Consider the following 20,882-nt stretch of genomic DNA (forward strand, 5'->3'; position numbering starts at 1 on the left):
TATTTCTGAATTTTTTTCCTGGAAGTTTTTTGTTTCTTTACCTTTTTTTTTTTTTTTAAACGCCTGTTTCTCCCTTCGTTTAGGTAAGGCAGTGTGTATAAAACAGCTATCACGTGGGATTGATTTTACAGTGGAAACAATAAATGTATGAAAATAAACAGGAAAGTTTCTGTGGCAGTCTTATTTAGACCTGTCTTTTAACAGACCTGTGAAACTGGCAATGTCCGCTCCATTTGAGAGCAACTTTAAATCAAATTCTTGGCACATAAGTTTTAAGAGTTTATATGTAATAGTACATATTCTAACGTATAGTAACGAGTGTGGATTTTTTCATTTATATTTAAAATACCTCAAAAGTGTTTTACCTATTCCATCTTGATTCTTCTCATGTATTTGCTTAGTATTTTTATTATCTCTGGTATAATTCCCTGTGCTTTTCTTGTCTGTTGTTTTCGTACCGTGTTCGTCATTGTGGTGTTTGCACGCACACATCACAGTCTGAAAGCTAAACAGGTTGGGTTACGACATGCCTCCCAAGAAATGCAGGAAAGCAGGGTTAAGACTTGCTGCCCCATGACATTAAAATAGCACTGTATGAAAGTGTTTTCTTATTTCTTCTCAGGTTTTTCAACAACTCTTCCAGTAATGCTATGGATCAGAAAATGGCTTACAAACCTGTGGAAAGACTGACGTTCTTTGAAATATTTAAGGCACGTTGCAGTGAATCAGGTACAGCTTGAGTACAGTAAATAACTTTTATTAGGGTTGCTTTCTGGATATTGCTATTCTAAACACATATTCCATACACTGTGTATTCCATATAAAAGTGTTATGCAACTTGTTAGCAGCTCTATTTGCCTCAAATCTGTATTCTCTAATATCTACCTTTTTAAATATGTTTAAATTGTATTTGTAGCTTTTTTTTTCATAATGTGTGCTCAGTTATTTTTTGTACTTTTTTTTTTATCTGTGACTTCCTTATGTACCTGCGTGCAGGCCAGGTTTAGTCTTTTGCCAAATCCATCTCTAGTTGTATGATTTATTAATGTTAGAAGGAACCTGTTTAGCTTGCCAGTCTGAGTAAAATAAGAGATAAACTAAAAGCCATATGTATATTTTTAATTTTAAACAAAGTGGATATTTATTTGCTCTTTGATTAGTTTTGTTAATGGTCTGCGAATTTGGGCAGGTGTTTTTGTATACTTTGTGTGTATTAGAGTTCAAAGCTATCTGGAAATAAAAGGATGACAATGGAAGGAGCAACGTGGTTTGCTGCTAGCATTTAAATGTGCTGAATGTGTTTTCACACCCTGCGTGGAGCATTAAATTTGAATTAATTTAAATCTAATTATGTGCTTCTCTTATATGTATTGTACATAGAATGAAGAATTCTATTTTATGTCCCGGTTTAATAGCATATGAACTGATACTTGTCGTGTGTTATTTGCATGCCATTTGTCAGGTTTCTTTTTTTTTTAATGTCATTTTCTGTATGGTTTTCTTCATAGACCTGGGGCCTATCAGTCTCAATTGGTTTGAAGAACTCAGCGCAGAAGCACCCTTATATGAGCCTAAATTGTTAGGAGAACTTGATGGTCCCATTGGCTGGCTTGATCAAACATCTTTTAAAACTCCAAGAGCAAAACCCTCCACATACAGTCAGCTGGCATCAACTCCACTGATTTTTAAAGAAGAAAATATGATATTGCCACCTTATTCTTCTCCTGGAAAAGAACTGGATCAGAAAAAAATAGGAGCAAGTGAGTAACTTTTATTTTTTTTAAAGCGGTACTTAAAGACTGCTTGTGTCCTCCAGAAACAAGAGACTTTTTTATTTATTACTTTTTGTTTAGCTGATGATTATTAATGTAATAGACAATGCTACTGCAGAAATTGCCAATGCTACTGGCGCTGGATTAATGGTTGGACTTGATGATCTTGAAGGTCCTTTCCAACTTAGTGATTCTGTGATTCTGTAAATTGTATGAGTAAAAAGGTTATCTTAGTCGGCTTCTGAAAATCACTTCTAAATATGCAAAATTAATCTCGATAATGAATTCAGCCTTGCAATAAACAATGGTAATGTACATGCAAAGTTCCCTGTAGAAGAGATATTATCCTAGTCCTAATACTCTAAATACTATTAATATAATGAACATATGAGCTTATTAGGGTAACCTGGTGACTGAGAATCAGAGTGAATTTTTTTAGCAGTCTGACTTCCGTTTTATTTAAAAATCTCTGAAAATCTTTTCAAGAGAGAGAATGATGCTTATCGTGCTGCAGTATGAGGCCATCTGTAGGGCACTCCTTAAACTTTCGTATAAAGATTTTGAAGCATTGCACTCTTTGAATTAGTAAAACTATAAGTCATGGAAAGAAGTTACACTTTGCCATTTGGAGACAAGGAATTTTACTGCTTTTATGAGGTACTTCTCACTACATTATTTCCAAATCCCAAGTATGCCATGAATGTACATATCACTCTGCTCCTTTTTGATGTACCTGCAAGCCATAGTACCTTTCCTTGTAGAGAGAAAGAAGGATCTTTTCTATGGAGAATGTATGCATGACTGTATATAAGAATCTTTTCAATGGAAGAATATCTAACCCTATTCCTGCAATATCTGATTTGTACATCTACTGTGTCTGTGCCCTCCTAACAGTAAGAGAAACTCTTTGAAACAGGTTACAGATGAACACAAGACACGTTCTTAGATCCCAAAGTAAGGTATTTAAAGGTGTAGAACTGTGTTACTGTTTAACATTGCTTCCATAGAATATTGCTACCCTCTTTGTTTCACTTAAGTTTATTGCTGAACTTCTGCTCAACTTATTCTCAGCTGAGAACATGGTTAACTGTTTGGATTTCTACAGGGTAAGTCCCTACTGAATTCCTGGTAGCATTTCATAAGTTACAAACAAAGGAACCTCATGATTCTTCTCTTGAAAATGGTTAATTTTGCTCTGTGCTTGTGCATGCAGACAGTTGTATCTGCTCCCTAAGGAAGGGAAGATGACTATTACCAAAGTTTCTATAGTTACCTGTGACTTGCCTGAGATCTTTTTCTTCTGGTTTTCTTGGTTAGAGCCAGCTGGCTTGTGTTCCTAGTTTGCCTTCTTGTGAAAACAAGAAGCACGGATGGAAGCTGATGGATTTCACCTTGGTATGGTACTGGGATGCAGCCGTGCTGGGCATATGGACTCGAGAACAGAGAAGCAGAGAGAAATGCAGAAACCTAGGTGTAACTTCTGATACGGAAGTTGTTTGGAAATTTCTGAGTAGGAATTGTTTTGAGTAGTTCTTTGTTCATGTGAGGGGCTCACTGTTTAGAGGATTCTGCTGCTTTGGTGGGCACATTCTTTCTCTTGCCTGGAGATGCATAGCATATAAATAGATACTGCTACCAATGACAGTGCTTCCACTAACAGTTCAGAAATAATTTTTGCTTTATGCCGATTATTCAAATCATGAAGTGCATGTCTTAAGTAAATTTGAGGGAAAGCTGGTACAAATGCATGTTTGCATGTATTGAGTTTCTCCTAAGAATAACTTCTGCAGTGACAAGAAAGGCACAAAACAGTATACTAAAACTGAAATGGGATATGTGACCTGAATAATACCAAGGAAATACACTGAAACACATACATATCAAATGAATAAAGTGACATAATGAGCATTTAGGCTGTGCATTTGAAATGTATTTAGCATTGTTCGGATATAGAATTTGAACGTGTTCAAAACACTAGAGGAAAAGGTAGTACTTGGTTGGTGTTTGTTGGTGTTTTTTTAACTAAAAATCAGACATTGCTTAATTTTTTTAAAGATTATCCTTAAACTTCAACTGTTACTTGTTCTGCAAGGTTGTGTTGATTATTAACTTCTATGTTGTAGGCAGAGAGAATTTTATAAGCCCAAGTATCACAAGAAGAAAGATAGATCAAGAAAATGAAATACTTGCTTCTCCTCCTGGTACCTGCCGCAACTGCCTTGCTGCTAGGTATGCTAAATATGTCAACACAAATATAAAATAAACTGATTTAAGCAAAAAGAAATATTAAACCCACTGTATTCGTATTTGATAGATAGACTTCTTCAGAGCAGACAATAATGTTGTAGGTCTTGTATGTTTATGATACTTGTAAGTTGCTAAATGAATTGAAAATAAAATGCTAGCTAATTTTGAAAACTTCCTTGCTTTCAGGTGGTGGTCTTCTCTATTTTTATACTCCTTCACATATGGCATTTATTGACATTATTTCAGCTTCCCAAATCCTCAACATCCAATGCAAGAAAGAGTAGTAGTGATGTATCATGTGCTTCTCAAGTAGTAATTTGTAAAGCTATTTATAATATTTACTGAGGTTTTTTAGTAATAACCTTGATTTCTACGTTTAAATGTATATGCTTCAGATAAATCTGGTCAAAATACTCACATTGATTATAAGAATAGTTAAACTAATTATATAATTAAAATCAGTTAAGCCAATTTCTGTAGTTTCATACAGCATATTAAGAAATGCCTGGTTCTATTGAAATCTGTTGTATTATTTGTCAGACAAATAATCACTGAAAATTACCATATTTCATAAAAGAAGCATTTTACAGTTTGTAATAAACTTATGGTAAGGTTTAAAATACTGACTGATGGTTAGGAGAAATCTACATTTTATTTAGTCAGTGAAATAGCCATCGTTGCAAAGGATGGAGTTGGTAATACAGGTAATGTCTGAAATAGTTACTTATTTTCAGAAATTGAGAAGTGAAATTAATATTTCTTTTATTTGGTTTTGTTTTGCAGTCCAACTGTTTTAAGGAATACTTACAGAACACCTCAGAGAAATAATATGCCTGGTTTGTATTTTCACTTCTTTGGTATCTGTCGATATAAATCCTTATGTCTTGGATATTATCTAATATCCTTATTACATAATGTTTTGTAGGACCATATGTGAGCTTGTTTTGCACACCAAAACTTCTGGAGGTAAATATTTTATTTCTGCGTTTTGTTTTCTTTTTCCTGAGTTGTACATTTAGAATTCTGCATAGAAATAATTGTTAAATGTATTTCTAGGTCAGAACTCCAAAACGTATTTCTGAAAGTCTGGGAGCAGAAGTAGATCCAGATATGTCCTGGTCAAGTTCTTTGGCCACACCTCCTACACTGGGTGCAACGGTGATAATAGGTATTTGTAAAAGTGAGCAGTTGCTAAGGGTTAAAATTCCTGGTTTTGACAATTTTTTTTTTTTTTAATTAAAAAGGACAAAATTCTTACAGCGATGCTTAATGGGTGACTTTAAATATTACAGCCCTAAAAGGAAGAAATGAAATTGTGTCATTGCTTTTCAGAAGTTTTCTTCCTTTGTACAAGGGATTAGGGAATATAAATTTAGAAATAATATAACAAAGCATAGAAAGAGGATTAGATAATGATAACTTTGCACTGTCACAAAACTAGATACTACTAGGTTAAGTCATTTGGATATGTTTATGAAGTCTAAGGAGGTAGCCTGTTGAGTAAACTTTCCAGCAGCAGTGCTGGCTTCAGCATTTTTAACCCCTCTCACTGTGCCTAACATCATACTGATGCAGTGAGACAGAGATACTGATCCAGTTGAAGACCATATTTCCTGGGTTATTTAGACAGGGCAATTCCTGGACCTCATTTACTGCGCAGCTGCACAAACAGTGTGCCAGCGTAACGGTGAATGAGAATGAGTGGGTGATGACTGTTTAAGTGGTAATTAATAGTGATGCTGTTAGCCTCAGCCTAAGGTGTTGTTGTAAGTGGGATTTCATTAGTATATGATAAAATGAAATTTAACTGTATGATTTGTTGATGAAAACTCTTGAGAAAATGGGAAGACCTGGATGACTGCTTATCTCCTGACATTGCTCTATTTAATGTTGTTAAACTATCACTATATAAAGCATATTAAGAATGAATGCTAGAATTGGGAATCTCTCTTGGGAAGGAGGGGGTGGTACTATTCTCAAGGCTGTTGAGTTGTGCCATTTTGTGCATTTGTAGGTTCAGAATGATGACCTGAAAAGAAAGGCTGGGGGAAGTACCCATAGTTTAATGATGCTTTTGTGGGAGATAAGCTGGGAGAATGAGAGCTCAAACCACTCTTCCTGGATGAGCCTAGTACTTTATAGTAGTGATGCCCACTCTCTGCCATCTGACTTCTGTGAATGGAAAGAGGGAGTCATTTGGCTGCTACATGGAACCTAGATGCCATGTATGCCATGTCTATGAAACATGTAATTTGAATATACTGTTCTAGGCATCTTAAAAACAGGGTTCATTTTCTTCTTTTGTAATGTAGGTGGAAAGGTAGTACTGCTCTTGTGGGAGAATATAGAAAAAAAACAAATTCCTGACAGAGGCTTGAAGATCTCATCCAGATCCTTTGACTGAAAAAAAAGAGAGTAGTGCCATGAATAACTGCTTGAAAGGGGGTAGGCAGTGATGGTGGGTCTCAGGGTGCTAACTGGTCTACCTACATAGCAGAAACCTCAACCTATGACTTAGGGTGTTTTGTGCTGTTATGAAACTGCTTTTATACAGTGTCCCTCAGCCTCACCTGTAGGACTTTTTAGTTAGAACTTTTAGTTAGTTTTTAGTAGTCTTTTGTTTACAAATTTCAGTTGTATTTAAAATAATCCAATGAAAACCCTCCCAAAACACAACCATATTCAAACACACTCAGCAAATCACTTAGGAACAAATGAATTGACTTGTCTGTCTGTCTTCTGAAGCTAGAGAGAGTGATTCTGTTTCTGGAGCAAAGCGACAGGATGAAAGAGCTGATATAGTAAGTAGTTTTAAGAGCTGAGCTCTTCTGTTATTTCAGTTAAGCTATTAAAGTTACATGTTTACATTTCTTGAGCCAAGAATGAAAAATACTGTCATTTTCATTCTAGGCTCTCCTATCTGGCTATTTTTAAAAGTTACTGCTCACATAACTAAACTTGCAAAACCTGGCTGTATACTGTATTCACACAAATAACCCTCTTTGAGAAATATTTTCGTTGTTGGTTTTTTGTTGTTTGTTTTTTTTTTTTTTTTAAACAAACAACAAACCACTTGGATTCAGCAGCAGTGGGAGTCATTCAAAGAAAAATCAAACCCAGGAATTGCAGTATGGTATTTATCTGAGGGTTTGTTTTACTTTCTCTTTTGTCAAAGTTTTGGGAGTTACCGATTGGCAATACCTTCTGTTCAACCACTACACCAAGAGTTGAAACTGAGTATTAATTTCAGTCCTTTGATAGTATTAGGGAAACTTCTGGCATAATTGTAATTTTACTCTGTATATATGAAAGCTGAATTATTATTTAGACTAAAAACTGAGGATGGCGCTAAGAGGATTCATTTACAAATTTACGTTTGATTCTTAACTACCTGCAACTTCACAGTTAACAAACTGCTACAAGTTAAAATAAGAAAAAAGTCTTTCTTCCTCCTATCTCCTATGTTCTTTTTTGAAAGGCTTGCTTGTAATAAACTGCTGAACCCATTCACTGCCCTTAAATTGACTGTAGAATAGAACCTGATTTGCACTGAAAATGGAGATTATCTGCTTATTTATTTTCAAGTGTACCTGTGAAAATGTTACTTTTCATTTTAAGAGATGCATAATTATTCAGATACTGCAATGAATTTTGAGAGTTGCATGTTTTACTGCTGAAGTGGTACTTACTGGTATGTAGTATAACAGCCGATGTCTTTTATTTACAGATTTTGCACAACTTGTTTTCCGACCGTGATAAATGTCCTGGGATGAGTGACAAAAGTATGCTGTCTGTACCAGAGGCAGTAAAGCTAAATGCTGAAGATGACATCAAAGATTTTGGTATGCATTGATGCTTTACTACTGTGAAGCAAGACTGAGGGTGAAGTCACATTGTGTGTCTTGAGCTGATCTTATGGCTTATTTACTTTGCCAACTGTGTACTCCCACTTCCTGAATTGATTCAACTTTGTAAAACTAATCTAGCCTTAAAAAAGGACTCAGTTTCTGCTGAGTCATTGAATTAAATCAGGTTACCGTGCCACTGGATGACAACCAGATGAGTACTGGTGTAAGTGAAGGTATGAGACTGTATGGGAGAGCTGAGAGAGAAAAATGGTACAGGCTCAACGGGGAGCAAGACTACTACTTCTAGCTATTGAATAGGTTTAGCTTTATCATGAAGTTTCACCCCAATACTCATTATTCTGTGGTGAGCTTGTTTTTTAATCTTGCTATATCCTTTCTTCATTTACTTTACCTATTAGTAGTTAAAAACGTGACAAAGTCTTTAGGAAAAAGAAATACTGATTTTTTTTTTTAAATGAATGCAGAAAAAGCTCATCCACGGGGAAAAAAAGTTTTTATTCTACGTTCTTAGATCATGTTAGTGAACAAGTGAAAATGTACACTATAGTGTGAGCTTTTTTATTTTTGTTGAGAAATAATGGCAGAAGGGAAGATTATTAACTGAAATTTGTTCAGCATGGGTGTAAAAGTGTGTTGTAGAGATTGACACGGGCTAGATAGGACAATATATCCTTAGGATTGTATGTCTCCTTGTCTGAATTGAATGGGCTGCCCTAAAAATACTGTTTGGTGGTACATGTAAGAATCAGTTTAGAATTTAACAAGGATGGCTGAGAATGCTGGGGTCAGGAAGCATTTTTGCTTGCAGAGTGATATATACTGCTATTTTTATATTGTAGATTCAAACATGCTGAGAAAAATGTAGTTGGTAGTAAACATATTCAAGTAATCTGTAGTCAGTAAAATACATTGAGAAATTAAGGACAAATTAATGTCTTCTTCTCTGTTCCAAAATGGCTCATTACATCCCATACTACAATAAAGAAGAGTAGTTAAAACTCTTATGTCTCAGTTATGTCTGAGTCAACATAAGAGGAAGAAGAAACCTATTTCTTTTGAAGTGCAAAATAACTTTTGCAAATATCTCTTTTCCTCTGTCTTCCCTTTTTAATAATAGTTAACTTGGCATTTGAAGATGCAATGTGAAAAGAAGGATAGCTCAAACCTCCTCATTTGTAGCTTTCAAGTGTTGGTTTTCTTTTGAATAGTATTGTATGATCATGAAAGACAATCAGTTTTATTAGGTAGACATTTTGTTTCAGTCAAAGAAAATAAGAGAGGTCATAATATTGATGTGAATACCTACCTGATTTTAAGGATATGAAAAGATTATATTGTATAAGTTGTGACTGTAATAGCAATGAGACTGAGTATATGCACTCAGTCCAAAGTAGAAGAACTACCACATATTTCAAAGGTTTTTTGCTGTATTTTTTTTTAGTTGTAATTTGGAGGAAGAGGAGAACTTTTTTTAACTGTTTACATTTAGTGTAGCCATGGACTGCAAGATATGTACTGTCATGTATTAACACTTAAGAATTTTACAGAAGGAGCTAAATTTGCGTTTATTCATTAAGCATATTAATTTATAACCCAATCATTAATTCCTAAGGTTTATGTCTCTAAATAAGTCTAAGGCTGGTCATTATAACACTAAGCTTTAGGTATCTGGCCCTTGTAGCAGAATTCACAGCTTTACTGTAGGTTTATAACTATGGATTCAGAGTTAAGATTCTTCAAATATATAGTAATCAGCATGTTGACTGGGAAGCTATTTAAATTTAAAAACTGATGGGAAACATGAAATTCTGTAACATTTTAGATACTTTTACCCCGGCTTGTTGCCCTAAACTTCATATTTAAACTCTTTAATTCAAAAACCAAAATTACATCATTCATTCCATTTATAACCCTGATCACAGTAAATGGTCTGTCTTTAACCTCAGTGTCTAGAACTATTCATGACGTAGGAGGAATAGGTTCAATACCCTGAAATGGGGCAATATGTTCTAACAATGAGTCAATGTATGATTACAGAGCAGAAACATCTAATGCTTAAGCCTCTTTTTTCTGTTTTTTTCCCCTAAGTATTGTATTACTTACCCAGAAGGAGAGGCACTGAGGAAACAAATTTAAGAAGTTATTGCCTAGTTAGGGCACTTACTGGGAAAACAGGAGAATTCTGTTGTGCAGTCCTTGGTTTTGGGTTTGTCATTTCACTGACCCTCCAGTGTGTTCCGAAGTCAAAATGAACATCCCTGATTTTGCCCTCTGCCCTCCCCAGCATCAGGTTGTTCAGTGTACGGCCAGTATCGTTCAGATACTCCTGGTTTTCTTTTTCAGTTAAAGGTAATGGATCCTGTGTAAGTGAAAAGAAAAACAGCTGTGTCTTTTTGAAAGCTCTGTTGACAAATTGTTACAGGATGAAAGGATGTGGACACAGAAGTTACTCGAGAGGAACGCGCATCAATAAGGGATAAGGACCTGTACACTCAATCTGTAGTGTTACAGTTTCTTCTTTTTGAGATCTTGTTTAGTGATACCTTCTGCCACTCAGGCAAAAAATAGAAAGTAAAGAGAATGGGTAACTGTTAGAGAGATGTGATGAGAGAGAGGTGGCTTTATGCCTACAGCATGAGCATAAACTGTTAATGGACGTATTACAAATAGTTGGATGTGTGTGAGCAAGTATTGGGAAATCTTCTGTGGACTTCCAAATGGAAAATTTTTTGTACGCTAGCTTATTTAGAAGTTCCAATAGGCAAAATAGTTCTAAATTATAGAAATTGTACCTAAAAAAGACTTATGAAAAAATTAAGCTATTGGTTATGTGCCCAAGGAAAACAGGACAAGGATGTTTTCTAGGTACTTGGTTACAATTTATTTGATATGAAAAAGCCTTAAAAAGTACTCTCAAAATAAAACCTAACTATCTTTCTGAATGTGAAATAATTTGATAGGTAGGCCTAGTTTCATACGTTTGAGGAGGTAATATTTTTATTTGGTATGTATAAGCTTTTAAGGCTGTCTATGCTGTAGAGTTTAGGTTATTTTTTCCCCACTGCATGTTATTTCTCTACACAAACAAATTTTCTCATTATTTTTCTAGTATTTGTGCCAATCATTTGGAACTTGTTGAAAGCTTCCTCATAAATTTTAAAAATTACAATCTTTTCTAAATTCTTCTAGACACTATAGTATTCTATATCAATGCAAAAGATAGTTTACTAGAATCATCTTTACGTAACAGTTTCCTTAGCTGCCAGTTATAGACAAAAATAGGCCGTTTCTTAAGGTGTTTGGTGTCTACCATCTGGTATAAATTTTGGAGGAAAAAAAATCTAGACATTTATCTTGTAAAATTCATTCTGTAGAAAAACCAAAATTCTTTTGACATCCCTATGTTTCATCTTGGAAACTGCTTAACCACCACAGTACTTAGGAGGCCAGGTCATCTGCATGTATGTCCTTAGTCTCCTGTTTCCTCTAAAGCTGCTTGTTGAAAAGTAACCTACTTTAAAGCCATGTAGATTTACTTTTCCAAACGCACTCCTGAGTAAAGGTAATTGCCATGAAATTGAAAGCTGTATTTACCTATAAAAACACAATGCTATTCCTAAGTTATTTCCTAAAACTTAATTTTTTACTTCTTTTCCTCTCCCCGCCTTCTCTAAACTATTTAGAGTCGGAGATGTTCGATGGCTTATTTGGTGAGATGAATAGCTTTGAGGATACATTCAACATGCCTCCTAAGTCCAATGGAACCCTCCAGCTGATGCCACATGCTCTGGATGCAGTAGAGAAATGTGAAATAAACACAGATAAAGCACAAGGAAAGGGTCATGTTCCTTCCAAGCGGTCTATTAGAAAGACTGGTATTTCACAGGAAGTGAAAACTAGCTTGACTGAAAAAAGCCACTCACTTGAAATGAAGGATTCTTTACTCCAAATCACAGATGAAGATACAGAGGATGGTAAAGATGGCTGTTTAATAGGACATGAAGAGGAATTGGAGTCACTTAGGATTGCAGGAGATGCACAAAATTATAGAACACACAAGTCATCTGAGAACGAGAAGCCTGTGACAGAAGACGTGCCATCTTCAAGCCAGTGGTCTCAACTGAACTTATCTGATCTTGATGTAACTCACTTGGAAATGTCTACATGTTGCTCTCCACCCTCTGACTTATGTAGAGAGACAAATTTAGAAGAGAATTCAGTACTAATGACCCAGGATGATGCTGTGGAAACATCTTTACTGAATACTTCAGGCTTGATAAAAGCACAAAAGCTCTTAAGTGTCAATTTGTCAGAAAAGTGCTATGAAGCAAAAAATTCTGAAAACAACTCAACATCGGAAATAACTCCAGTAAAATCCGTGCCTCTGAGTGTTCAAGATCCAAAGTTAGTAAAAGGATGTGCAGCTGAGAAGGTTTCCAAAATAAGCTTCTTAAACTGTAATTCTTTTTTAATTGAAAGTACAAATGTCGCGGAGTATTCTGTAGTCTACAATGGCAGCTTTTCCAAGCATTTAAAAGCAACTTCTAAATCTATCATCACTGACGTTCTGTCTCACCCACTTGTATGTAGTGCTACATCTCCAGATAATTGCAATGATCCACATTCAATAAGTAGTGAAAATACTCTTAAAAAGTCTGGCTTTAAACGGCTGAATATGTTATCCAGCTTAAGAAAGAGATCCAAGAGATTTATATATACAATCAATAATACTTTACTGTATCAAGAAGAAAAAATAGAGAAAGAAGTAACCTCTGAATCACCTATTCATCATGTATTACCACGTTTAGAATCTGATTCATATGAATTTAAAGGCTGTCATGTGGCCAGTGTTGATGAGCAAGGTATGTTATTAAGCTTTTCATCATTTGTGGAGGATTCTTTATTTATTAAGAACCTTTTATGTACATGTTTCAGATAAAATTGTGTAAATGTTGTGTGTGTCATAAACTAGCTCTGCAACTGGGAATCAAGATATGGAATTAGTCTGTTATAATAATAGTGATAGAATAGCATTATTTTTAAGTAGTCTGGTGCTAACTTACTGGTTTAGTCTCAGATTAGCTTCTGGAGTAGAAACTTCCACATTCTCATAGACAAGCTTAACTAATTGTCTTTGTTAATGCTATTTAGACATCTGTAGTGTCAAGGAACATCCTGTCTGAGTTTATAATAAAAGAATGTTAAAGTTGTATTGTTATTTTTCTAAAATTAGGGGGTTTAAGACTGTAAAACTACTTCTTCTAGAAGCACAAAATATTTTAAAAAACAAATTGTATATGAAAGAAAGCACATACTCCTATTTTTAAAAGCTGTTGTTCTTGCTAGAATTACTTAATATTAGGAGTCTGAAGTACTTCTTAAATTCTGAAACAAATGAGACACAAGGAACGGAAGCCCATCTCTTCAAATTTCATTGCAACTAAAAATTGATTTTTTTTTTTCAACTGATAGCATTAACTGCAGCCTACTCACTTGTTTCTGGCTCTTAGAACAGGATTAGATTAAACAGATCTCCAATCTTGTCAAGGCATTCACATTTGAAAACAAAGGTGATATTTATGGTACCAGTGTTAAGCACGTGTAGAAATGATCTTATAGGCCAAATTAACTTTTTCTTAATGTCTTCTCCTGTAGATTGCTTGCTTCTTGCTGAGAGAAAGCGTTTGCAACCGAAGATCAACGAAAATAATTTCAGCACTTGTGCTTTAAAAATGGATAGAATGGGTAACTCATCTGATCATTCCCTCAATGACAGGCTGAAGCAACAAGACCTGAGAGACTTGAGGGAAAATGCAAGAGAGGGCCAACCTGCTGCATCATTAAAACGCTTAGAAGTATCTAATACACAGGAAGAAGACAAAACAAATTCTTTAAGTAGTGAAATAATTTCAAATATAAAACGTAAAGTTCTAACTTCAGCATGCCTAATGGCAAGAAAGCGTTCCAGACTTCTCCCTAAAAGCTGTTGTTTAGAGAAAGGCGAAGAAGACAAGTACATGAGTGCTAATGTGAACAATGGAGCTACTGTACCTCGGAGCCTGAAAGAAGAACTTGCGTGGTCTTCTCCTAGGGATAATGAACACTTGATTGATGTGCACCATGACACTATGTCTGTGACAAATGGTAGTTTCAATAACTCTGTGAGTCAGATCAACTTTGGCCTAAGTGGAGTCAGTAGTGACTGTTGTAATAAAATGTCAACTGATAAAAGGCATGGTACAGACCAGTGGTCACTAGTTGACTGTAGAGAAGTACTTGGACCTTTGGGAATAAACTGCTCAGAAAATGATAGTACTGAATTAAAACAAGGGGAGAAAACATATGCAGCTGCCTTTTCAGAAGTTGTAGCCAACAATGAAGAGCCAAAGTCAGTTGAAAACAATGAAAGCCCTCAAGCAGCTGCTTTCAATAATGTAGCTGTAGAGACTGCTAATGAATTGTTAGATTGTATAGATGATAATTCTTTAAATGAAGTATTTTCTGAAAAAGATAAGCAAGGAGCACCTATGTATTCCAGCAAAAAGCCAAATGACAACCTAAAGTACAAAGGGAAATCATCAGTAAATCTTAATGTATGCAGTGTGAATCTGGGCTTTGGTGGCTTTCAGACTGCTTCCAATAAGCAGATTAAATTCTCTGAAGTCAGTATAGCAAAAGGCAAAATGCTGTTCAAAGATATTGAAAATGAATGCTCTGAAGCCTATTCCATGGAAAGAGTCAGAAACTTTTCAAATCAAGTTAAAAAGGAGAATATGTTTTTCTCAGATTCAGAAAGCAAGTTGGGCTCTAATTTATCTGATTCTTTAGATTCACAGACAAGTTTTCTTGAGCCCAGGCATACACAGTTTATTCCAGATAAAGTTGGCTTATGTAAAAGCTTTCCTAGAAGTCCACAATCCTTGCAAGAAACAAATCAAACCTTGACAGCAAGCCAAGAAGCTGAAATTGCTGAACTTTCGAGTATCCTGGAAGAAACAGGTAGTCAGTTTGAATTTACACAGTTTAGAAAGCAAAGTAACGTGATACAAAGTCATGCCTTTCAACAATTAGGAACTGTAGAAACACGTGGAACAAAGAATGTGGAAAATATTTCTGAAGCAAGGAAAGATGCTGATTTTTGTAACACTTTTAAATCTGAAAATCAAGTAAAAAGTGACAAGCATTTTACTATGCAGGAAGACACAAATGAAGACTCTAAAGTGGTGGAATATGAGAAAAAAAATGCGGTGGTTTTCCATAAAAATGACGGAAAGGTTACTTTTACTAACTCAGACAGAACTGAAGGTAGAATATCTGATGAGAGATTTCCAGTAGCTAAACAGGACAGCTTTTCTAATTTTGTAGGCTTTACTTCAGCTGGAGGTAAAAAAATAAACATTTCTAAGGCTGCTTTGAACAGAACTGCAGAGCTCTTCAGGGACTTGGATGATGATTACTATTTGTTTAAATCTTCTGGAACTAGTGCTAGATGTCACGGTTCAAATGGGCGTATGTCTTCTAACTGTAATTTTGTCAGGTGCCTGACAAAAGAAAACAAAGGAAAAACAGTTTGTGTTTCAGATATCAAAAGCATAGATGCCATTTCCCCCACAGGTTCTTTTTCCCACCATGCACAGAAAAAAAATGAGGAAAATATTAGTACATTGTTTAAGGAAAATATGGAAAATCAGACAAAAAGCTCAATAAATTATTCTGAAAATGTTAATTTCAATAGTACTAACACTATCATCAACAGTTTATCATCCATTAAAAAGCATAACCAGGATCATAAAAATTCCAAACTATTTTTGAATCAAGGAGCTTGCCAAGTTGAAGGCAGTCTGCAAGAAGACTCGTTAGATGTAACATGTCTAGGAGATGCTCTTACAACTGCAGAAGAACATAGTTTAAGTATATCAGATGAAAACCTGTCTCCTAATCAGAAAGGAGAAGACAGAAAGCAGGAAAATGAACACTTGTCACAAAAATTTCGAACTCCAGCTGGTGGTGATATATCCATTTCCAATGCAGCTTTGGATAATTCTCTTCAATTGCTTAATGTAAAATGTGGAGAAAGAGATGTAAATGTTTCGGAGAACTCTGATAAAGAAAAGACAAATAGTAAAAATATGGAAGGAGAAGACACCACCCATGATAAGATCCTGTTAGTGAATGAAAGCAGAATAAAAGAAGGTTCTTACTATCATCATCAAATACCTTTCCAGCAAGAGGTGGATGTTGAAAAAAATGAAGTGAAGGGGAGTTATCTGACTGGTTTTCATACTGCTAGTGGCAAGAAAATAACAATCGCTGATGGATTTTTGGCTAAAGCTGAAGAGTTTTTTTCAGAAAGTGTTGATTTCAGAAAGGAACATGACAGTTTTGAGAACCCCTTAAAGAAAAATAAATGTGGTAAAGACTGCGACTTGCGTATTGAAAGCATCGCTCAGTGTGATCCAGAAAAACTTAATTTTAATAAAAAGCTTGTTCCTGAAGAACCAGGAAATCAATTTAAGCAGACGATAGAGAGCAGTCCCATTAACCACGCTGTGATTCTTGATACTGTTGAAGTAGATAAATTGGTTAATCCAGGTGAAGATTGTGAAAAAAGTTTGGTAAATTCATATGCACATAAAAAAGCTGATGTCGGACCTGCAAAGTCAGAATTGGAATCTCTTCCCAGACAGCAGAGTGAAGCTTTAAGTAGAACTCAGACGTCTGAAAATGGAAAACTGTTTGTGGAGAGAGTGACAGAATACTCAGCAAAAAGGAGGGATGATTCAGAAAACATGCAAGATTTTCCTGTGCACTCTGCTGCATCTCTGCATTTAATGAAGGTATCAAATGACCTCGAAGATAAATCTGTGCCTGGAGTTACAAAAAATACTTTATTTGTTGAGGATAGTAACAATAAATCTAATCAATCCCTCCTTTTAACTTCAAAAAGTAGCTCTTCTCATTTGAACAGTGACAGTAAGGAATTTGACTTGGAATATTTAAATGAACCTCGTGCTGATACAAACTGCTTCACAGACACCATAGTTAATGCTTGCCAAAACCAGTCACTAGTCAGTCTTCCTGAAGATGAAACTAATTTACTTAGCAGCTTAAAAGAAACAGTACTTAATGTTGAAAATCAAAAGGGTGATCTGAAACAAACTGTGTTTAGTACAGCAAAAGGTAAAGCAGTTTCTGTTTCAGAAAGTGCATTAGTAAGAGTCAGACAAATGTTTCAAGAAGACTACAGTGAATCTGTAAAATGTGAAATTGAGACTAACTCAAGAATTAATCAAACAGAAATTGCCAGAAATTCATCTTCAGTCATTCATGCTAAGTGTTCTAATTCCACTAAGTTTTTAAATGCTACAAGAAGTGAAGAGATTAATTCAGCCACATTCCATTTTATTAAAGTAGATGCAAGTCCTAGTGAAAATGGTCACCAAGATACAAGCACATTTGCAGATGCAAAGTCTGTTTCAAATTCTCAGAGGCGATGCTTTGAACAGAGTATTACGCCTTTAGGGCAGTTGCCTGTTTCAGATAAGCAGATAAAGCAGCCAGATTCTTCTATAAGCAGCCTTGGATTTTTTAGTACAGCAAGTGGTAAGCCTGTACAACTATCAGAAGAGTCACTCAGGAAAGCTAGACAGATATTTTCTGAAGTGGAAGGTATTCATTCATTACATGTAGAAGAAGCATATTTAGTTGAGGAAGGTGCTGAAAAGTCTGAAATGCACTCTGAAGTAGTTCCTAGGAAAATGCAGATAGCGTTCCCAAAAGGGGAAGAAAATGCCAGTGCTGAATTGATTTCGGATCCAGTTTTTGGGTTCAACACTGCAAGTGGAAAGCAGGTAACAGTCTCTAAAAATGCCTATCAAAAAGCAAAGGCAATTTTAAAAGAATCTGATGGCTTTTTAAGCAGTGGGCTTTGCATTACAGATCAACTTAGTTCAATTAAAGAGAGTGGTCAACATGTAAACACTCTAAATGATAAAGTGATCCCAGAACCCAAAACTGAGAAAAGCTGCAGTCAAGACATTGACTTAAAAAGCATCTACCCTGAGGAAATGAAGTCTTTTCCAAGCACTCACCAGGTCAAAATGCCTGAGTACATACCACATAGTAAGAAAAACAAGCAGTTAACATTATTTAAAAATAGCTTGCAGCAAGAGGAGACGAGGTGTTTTGGAAAAGGGCAGCTGAATCTGGGGATGAAAACAGAGTCAGAAGCAGGTTCATGCAGTGCTACTGCTAAAGCACAAACGAATATTAATCTTCTCGAAACTCCAAAAAATTACTTGGAAGTGGAGGCTGTAGAAAGTGCAAGAGCTTTTATGGAAGATGATGTTTCACATTCTGGAACACAAATTAATGCTGCACAGTCCTTCAGTGGCAGGCTGGATAAAAACTTTCAAAATAAGTCCTTTGGGAAGAGGCACTTTGAAGAAAAAAACTCACTTGGTAAGTCTTTGTTGTGTATATGTTCAACTCCCTATTTCTGCACAGTGGGTTGTTTTGGGGTTTTTTATGCATGTCACATTGGTTTTTAGGTCATGTAGAAGCTGAAGATCTTTCTTCTTGCTGCAGGCAATAGTTCATACACTCTTTACAGCTTTAAATGCACAATACAAACTATGTTCGTGATCAGTAATTTTGATGGTGTGCAGATTTTGCTGTTTTATTATGTTATGTTGCTGTTATGGAAGAAAGCTACTGCTCCTTTTCTTTTTGAGCAGACTTTTTCTTTTTTCCTCTGCACAAATCTAATGTTTTTTCCTGAAAAAATAATTAACAGTATTTCCATATTCACCTTTTTGTGCCTTGTAGGTGAGGACAAGGTTTCACTTGTATTGAGATTGCTAATCTGATATGAAAAATAGTTGTTTGTCTAAAAGTGCAGTTACCATCTAAAACTAATCTGCCTCAGGGTTGAAGTGTTGGCACTCAATGCTTGCACAGTCACTTAGACCTGTTCAGGGACCTGGGCCAGCTGAACACTATTTATGGAAGGGTAAACTGCATCAGAGTGCAGCCTAGCTGCACAAGTTCAGGTCCAAAGGTTGGGCAGGCTCACACAGGGAAGTTTGGGTAGGCATGAAAGGGCAGAAGTGACTCTATCAGTCCAACTTCAAACAACTGTGACACAGTTAAACCACATCCTTAGATACACTTTCTGTAAAAGATGTGTTACATGGTTTTTTAGAATTCTGTAGGGACTCTGATTACTGAAAGTACAAAAGAAGATGCAGGTGAGGTGTGCTGCTGAAGTCCACTGTGGTGCACTTTGAGGCAGACTATCCTGAGTATGTTTGATAACTTAAGGCTCACAAATTTTGATTTGGATGGAACAGACATACTGACCACAAAAGATTCTGCAACAGACTTCATTATATGGAGTCCTGAAATCATTCTTGGTAATACAGTATACAGTCATTCTGTACAGAAGAAACTTTGTAAACTGGGGTGAGGTGTTCAAAAAGGCCTTTTAATACAGATGTATGAAGACTTGCTACTTCTGCTTGGTCTGACTTCTTGAATGTTTTATTTAGAAACTATAATTAAGTTTTACAGTATTGGTAGAAAACTGAACTTAAAAGCAACATCACTTTTAAAAATCTGTGTTTTTATCCTAGGAGAGCCTCCAATTAAAAGACAGCTACTGCTTGAATTTAACAGAACAAAGAATCCCCCCCGATCTTTGAAAGCTTTGAAAAGCACCCCTGATGGTAATTTCAGTCTTCTTGTGTTCTAGGCAGTAATCTGATGTCAGTTGTTATCTTTAGAATTCTTCAATTTCCAGTAAACTAACATATAATAAGATTGTTTAGCTGCTTCTTTTACCAATATAGTCATGGAAATTCAGGGAAGCTGCTATGGTAATGTCTCTGCTGACTTGAAATCACATGATTAATGGTATGCCTTATTGTGTAGAATCCAAATATATTACAATGTACTACTTCTGCAAGAACTCTAGCTCAGTAAGAGTTTATCCAGTTTCTCACAATCCTAAATCTCATAAATTCTAGTCTTACTAGGACAAATATATTTTATTGATCTGTAATTTCTCAAAAAATATGTCTACAGGGAAATTAGATGGTACTGGTAATTTCATATAATAATTTGTGAAGAATATACTTACTGATAGGTGTTTACATTACAGATGCTTTTAATATTTTGAGCCAGTAATATGGAGTCTTATGAAAGTGAAATCAGGGTTTTAAAGTTTGAGTTGATGCTTTATGTGAAGCTAGTTAGTGATTAGGGTATTAGGATAATGTGATTTTTGGCTACGGCTTTTGGTTATGGGATAAAGTGTGTTCCTTAAAGAACTTGTTCTTTCCAAGCACTGCATGCTCTCACCTAGAATTCAGTAGCAGCACTCATCAAATATATTGGCTTAACCAGTATATTAGTTCCTGAATTCTGTCCCAAATCTTTTCTAAATATAAACCCCATGATTTAAAGAAAGTTTTAAATGGTATTTCTAAGTTGCTGATAGAGAATAATTTTATACCCTTCATATGTAAATATTATCTTGCCCTGCAGCAGGGTCTGAACACTGTTGTTGTTTGGTGGAATGACTGAAAACAGTTCTAATCTCCAGTACAGTCTTGCCTCTAACTTCTAGAATGTGTGGCATCTTGTATATGTGACTTCTCATCTGAAACTCAGCATAGCACAAATGAGTTTGAATTCCAGGCAGACATGATTTAGTTATGTTCCTAATTCCAAGATAAGCATTCCTTCAATGATGGAAGGAGGAGTGTGTGCAAATGTGCCCTTTTCTGTTGTAACTTAAAAAAAAAAAAAGTTACTAAAAGAGTTCTAAATTGAATTGTGAGCCTACCACAAATTAAATATATGATAAACATTTCCATTGTAGGAGCCTAAAAACATCTTGCTGGCTCACAAATAGGAACTTTTGGGAGTTCTGCATTGTGGTCACTTATCCTTTAGATCTGTCTGCAACTAGTGTGAAGTGTTATGTACAAAG

General features: G+C 35.5%; 1 protein-coding gene across 1 annotated transcript in view; it reads left to right on the forward strand.

Moving 5' to 3' along the window:
• Positions 1 to 662: 662 nt before the first annotated feature.
• The window catches only part of LOC104613614 (breast cancer type 2 susceptibility protein homolog), a gene marked incomplete at its 3' end in the record, with an annotated part of 28,067 nt that continues 7,847 nt past the window's right edge, over positions 663 to 20,882 (forward strand). The window contains exons 1-11 of the mRNA XM_010291401.1: positions 663 to 729; positions 1,509 to 1,760; positions 3,896 to 4,001; positions 4,803 to 4,855; positions 4,945 to 4,985; positions 5,076 to 5,187; positions 6,765 to 6,820; positions 7,747 to 7,861; positions 11,572 to 12,750; positions 13,544 to 18,349; positions 19,522 to 19,614. Coding sequence (XP_010289703.1) covers positions 663 to 729; positions 1,509 to 1,760; positions 3,896 to 4,001; positions 4,803 to 4,855; positions 4,945 to 4,985; positions 5,076 to 5,187; positions 6,765 to 6,820; positions 7,747 to 7,861; positions 11,572 to 12,750; positions 13,544 to 18,349; positions 19,522 to 19,614 — 6,880 coding nt within the window. The remainder of the gene's footprint in view (positions 730 to 1,508; positions 1,761 to 3,895; positions 4,002 to 4,802; positions 4,856 to 4,944; positions 4,986 to 5,075; positions 5,188 to 6,764; positions 6,821 to 7,746; positions 7,862 to 11,571; positions 12,751 to 13,543; positions 18,350 to 19,521; positions 19,615 to 20,882) is intronic.

The sequence above is a fragment of the Phaethon lepturus genome, unplaced genomic scaffold (genome assembly GCF_000687285.1).
Source record: "Phaethon lepturus isolate BGI_N335 unplaced genomic scaffold, ASM68728v1 scaffold29167, whole genome shotgun sequence".
In the NCBI taxonomy this organism is placed as follows: Eukaryota; Metazoa; Chordata; class Aves; order Phaethontiformes; family Phaethontidae; genus Phaethon; species Phaethon lepturus.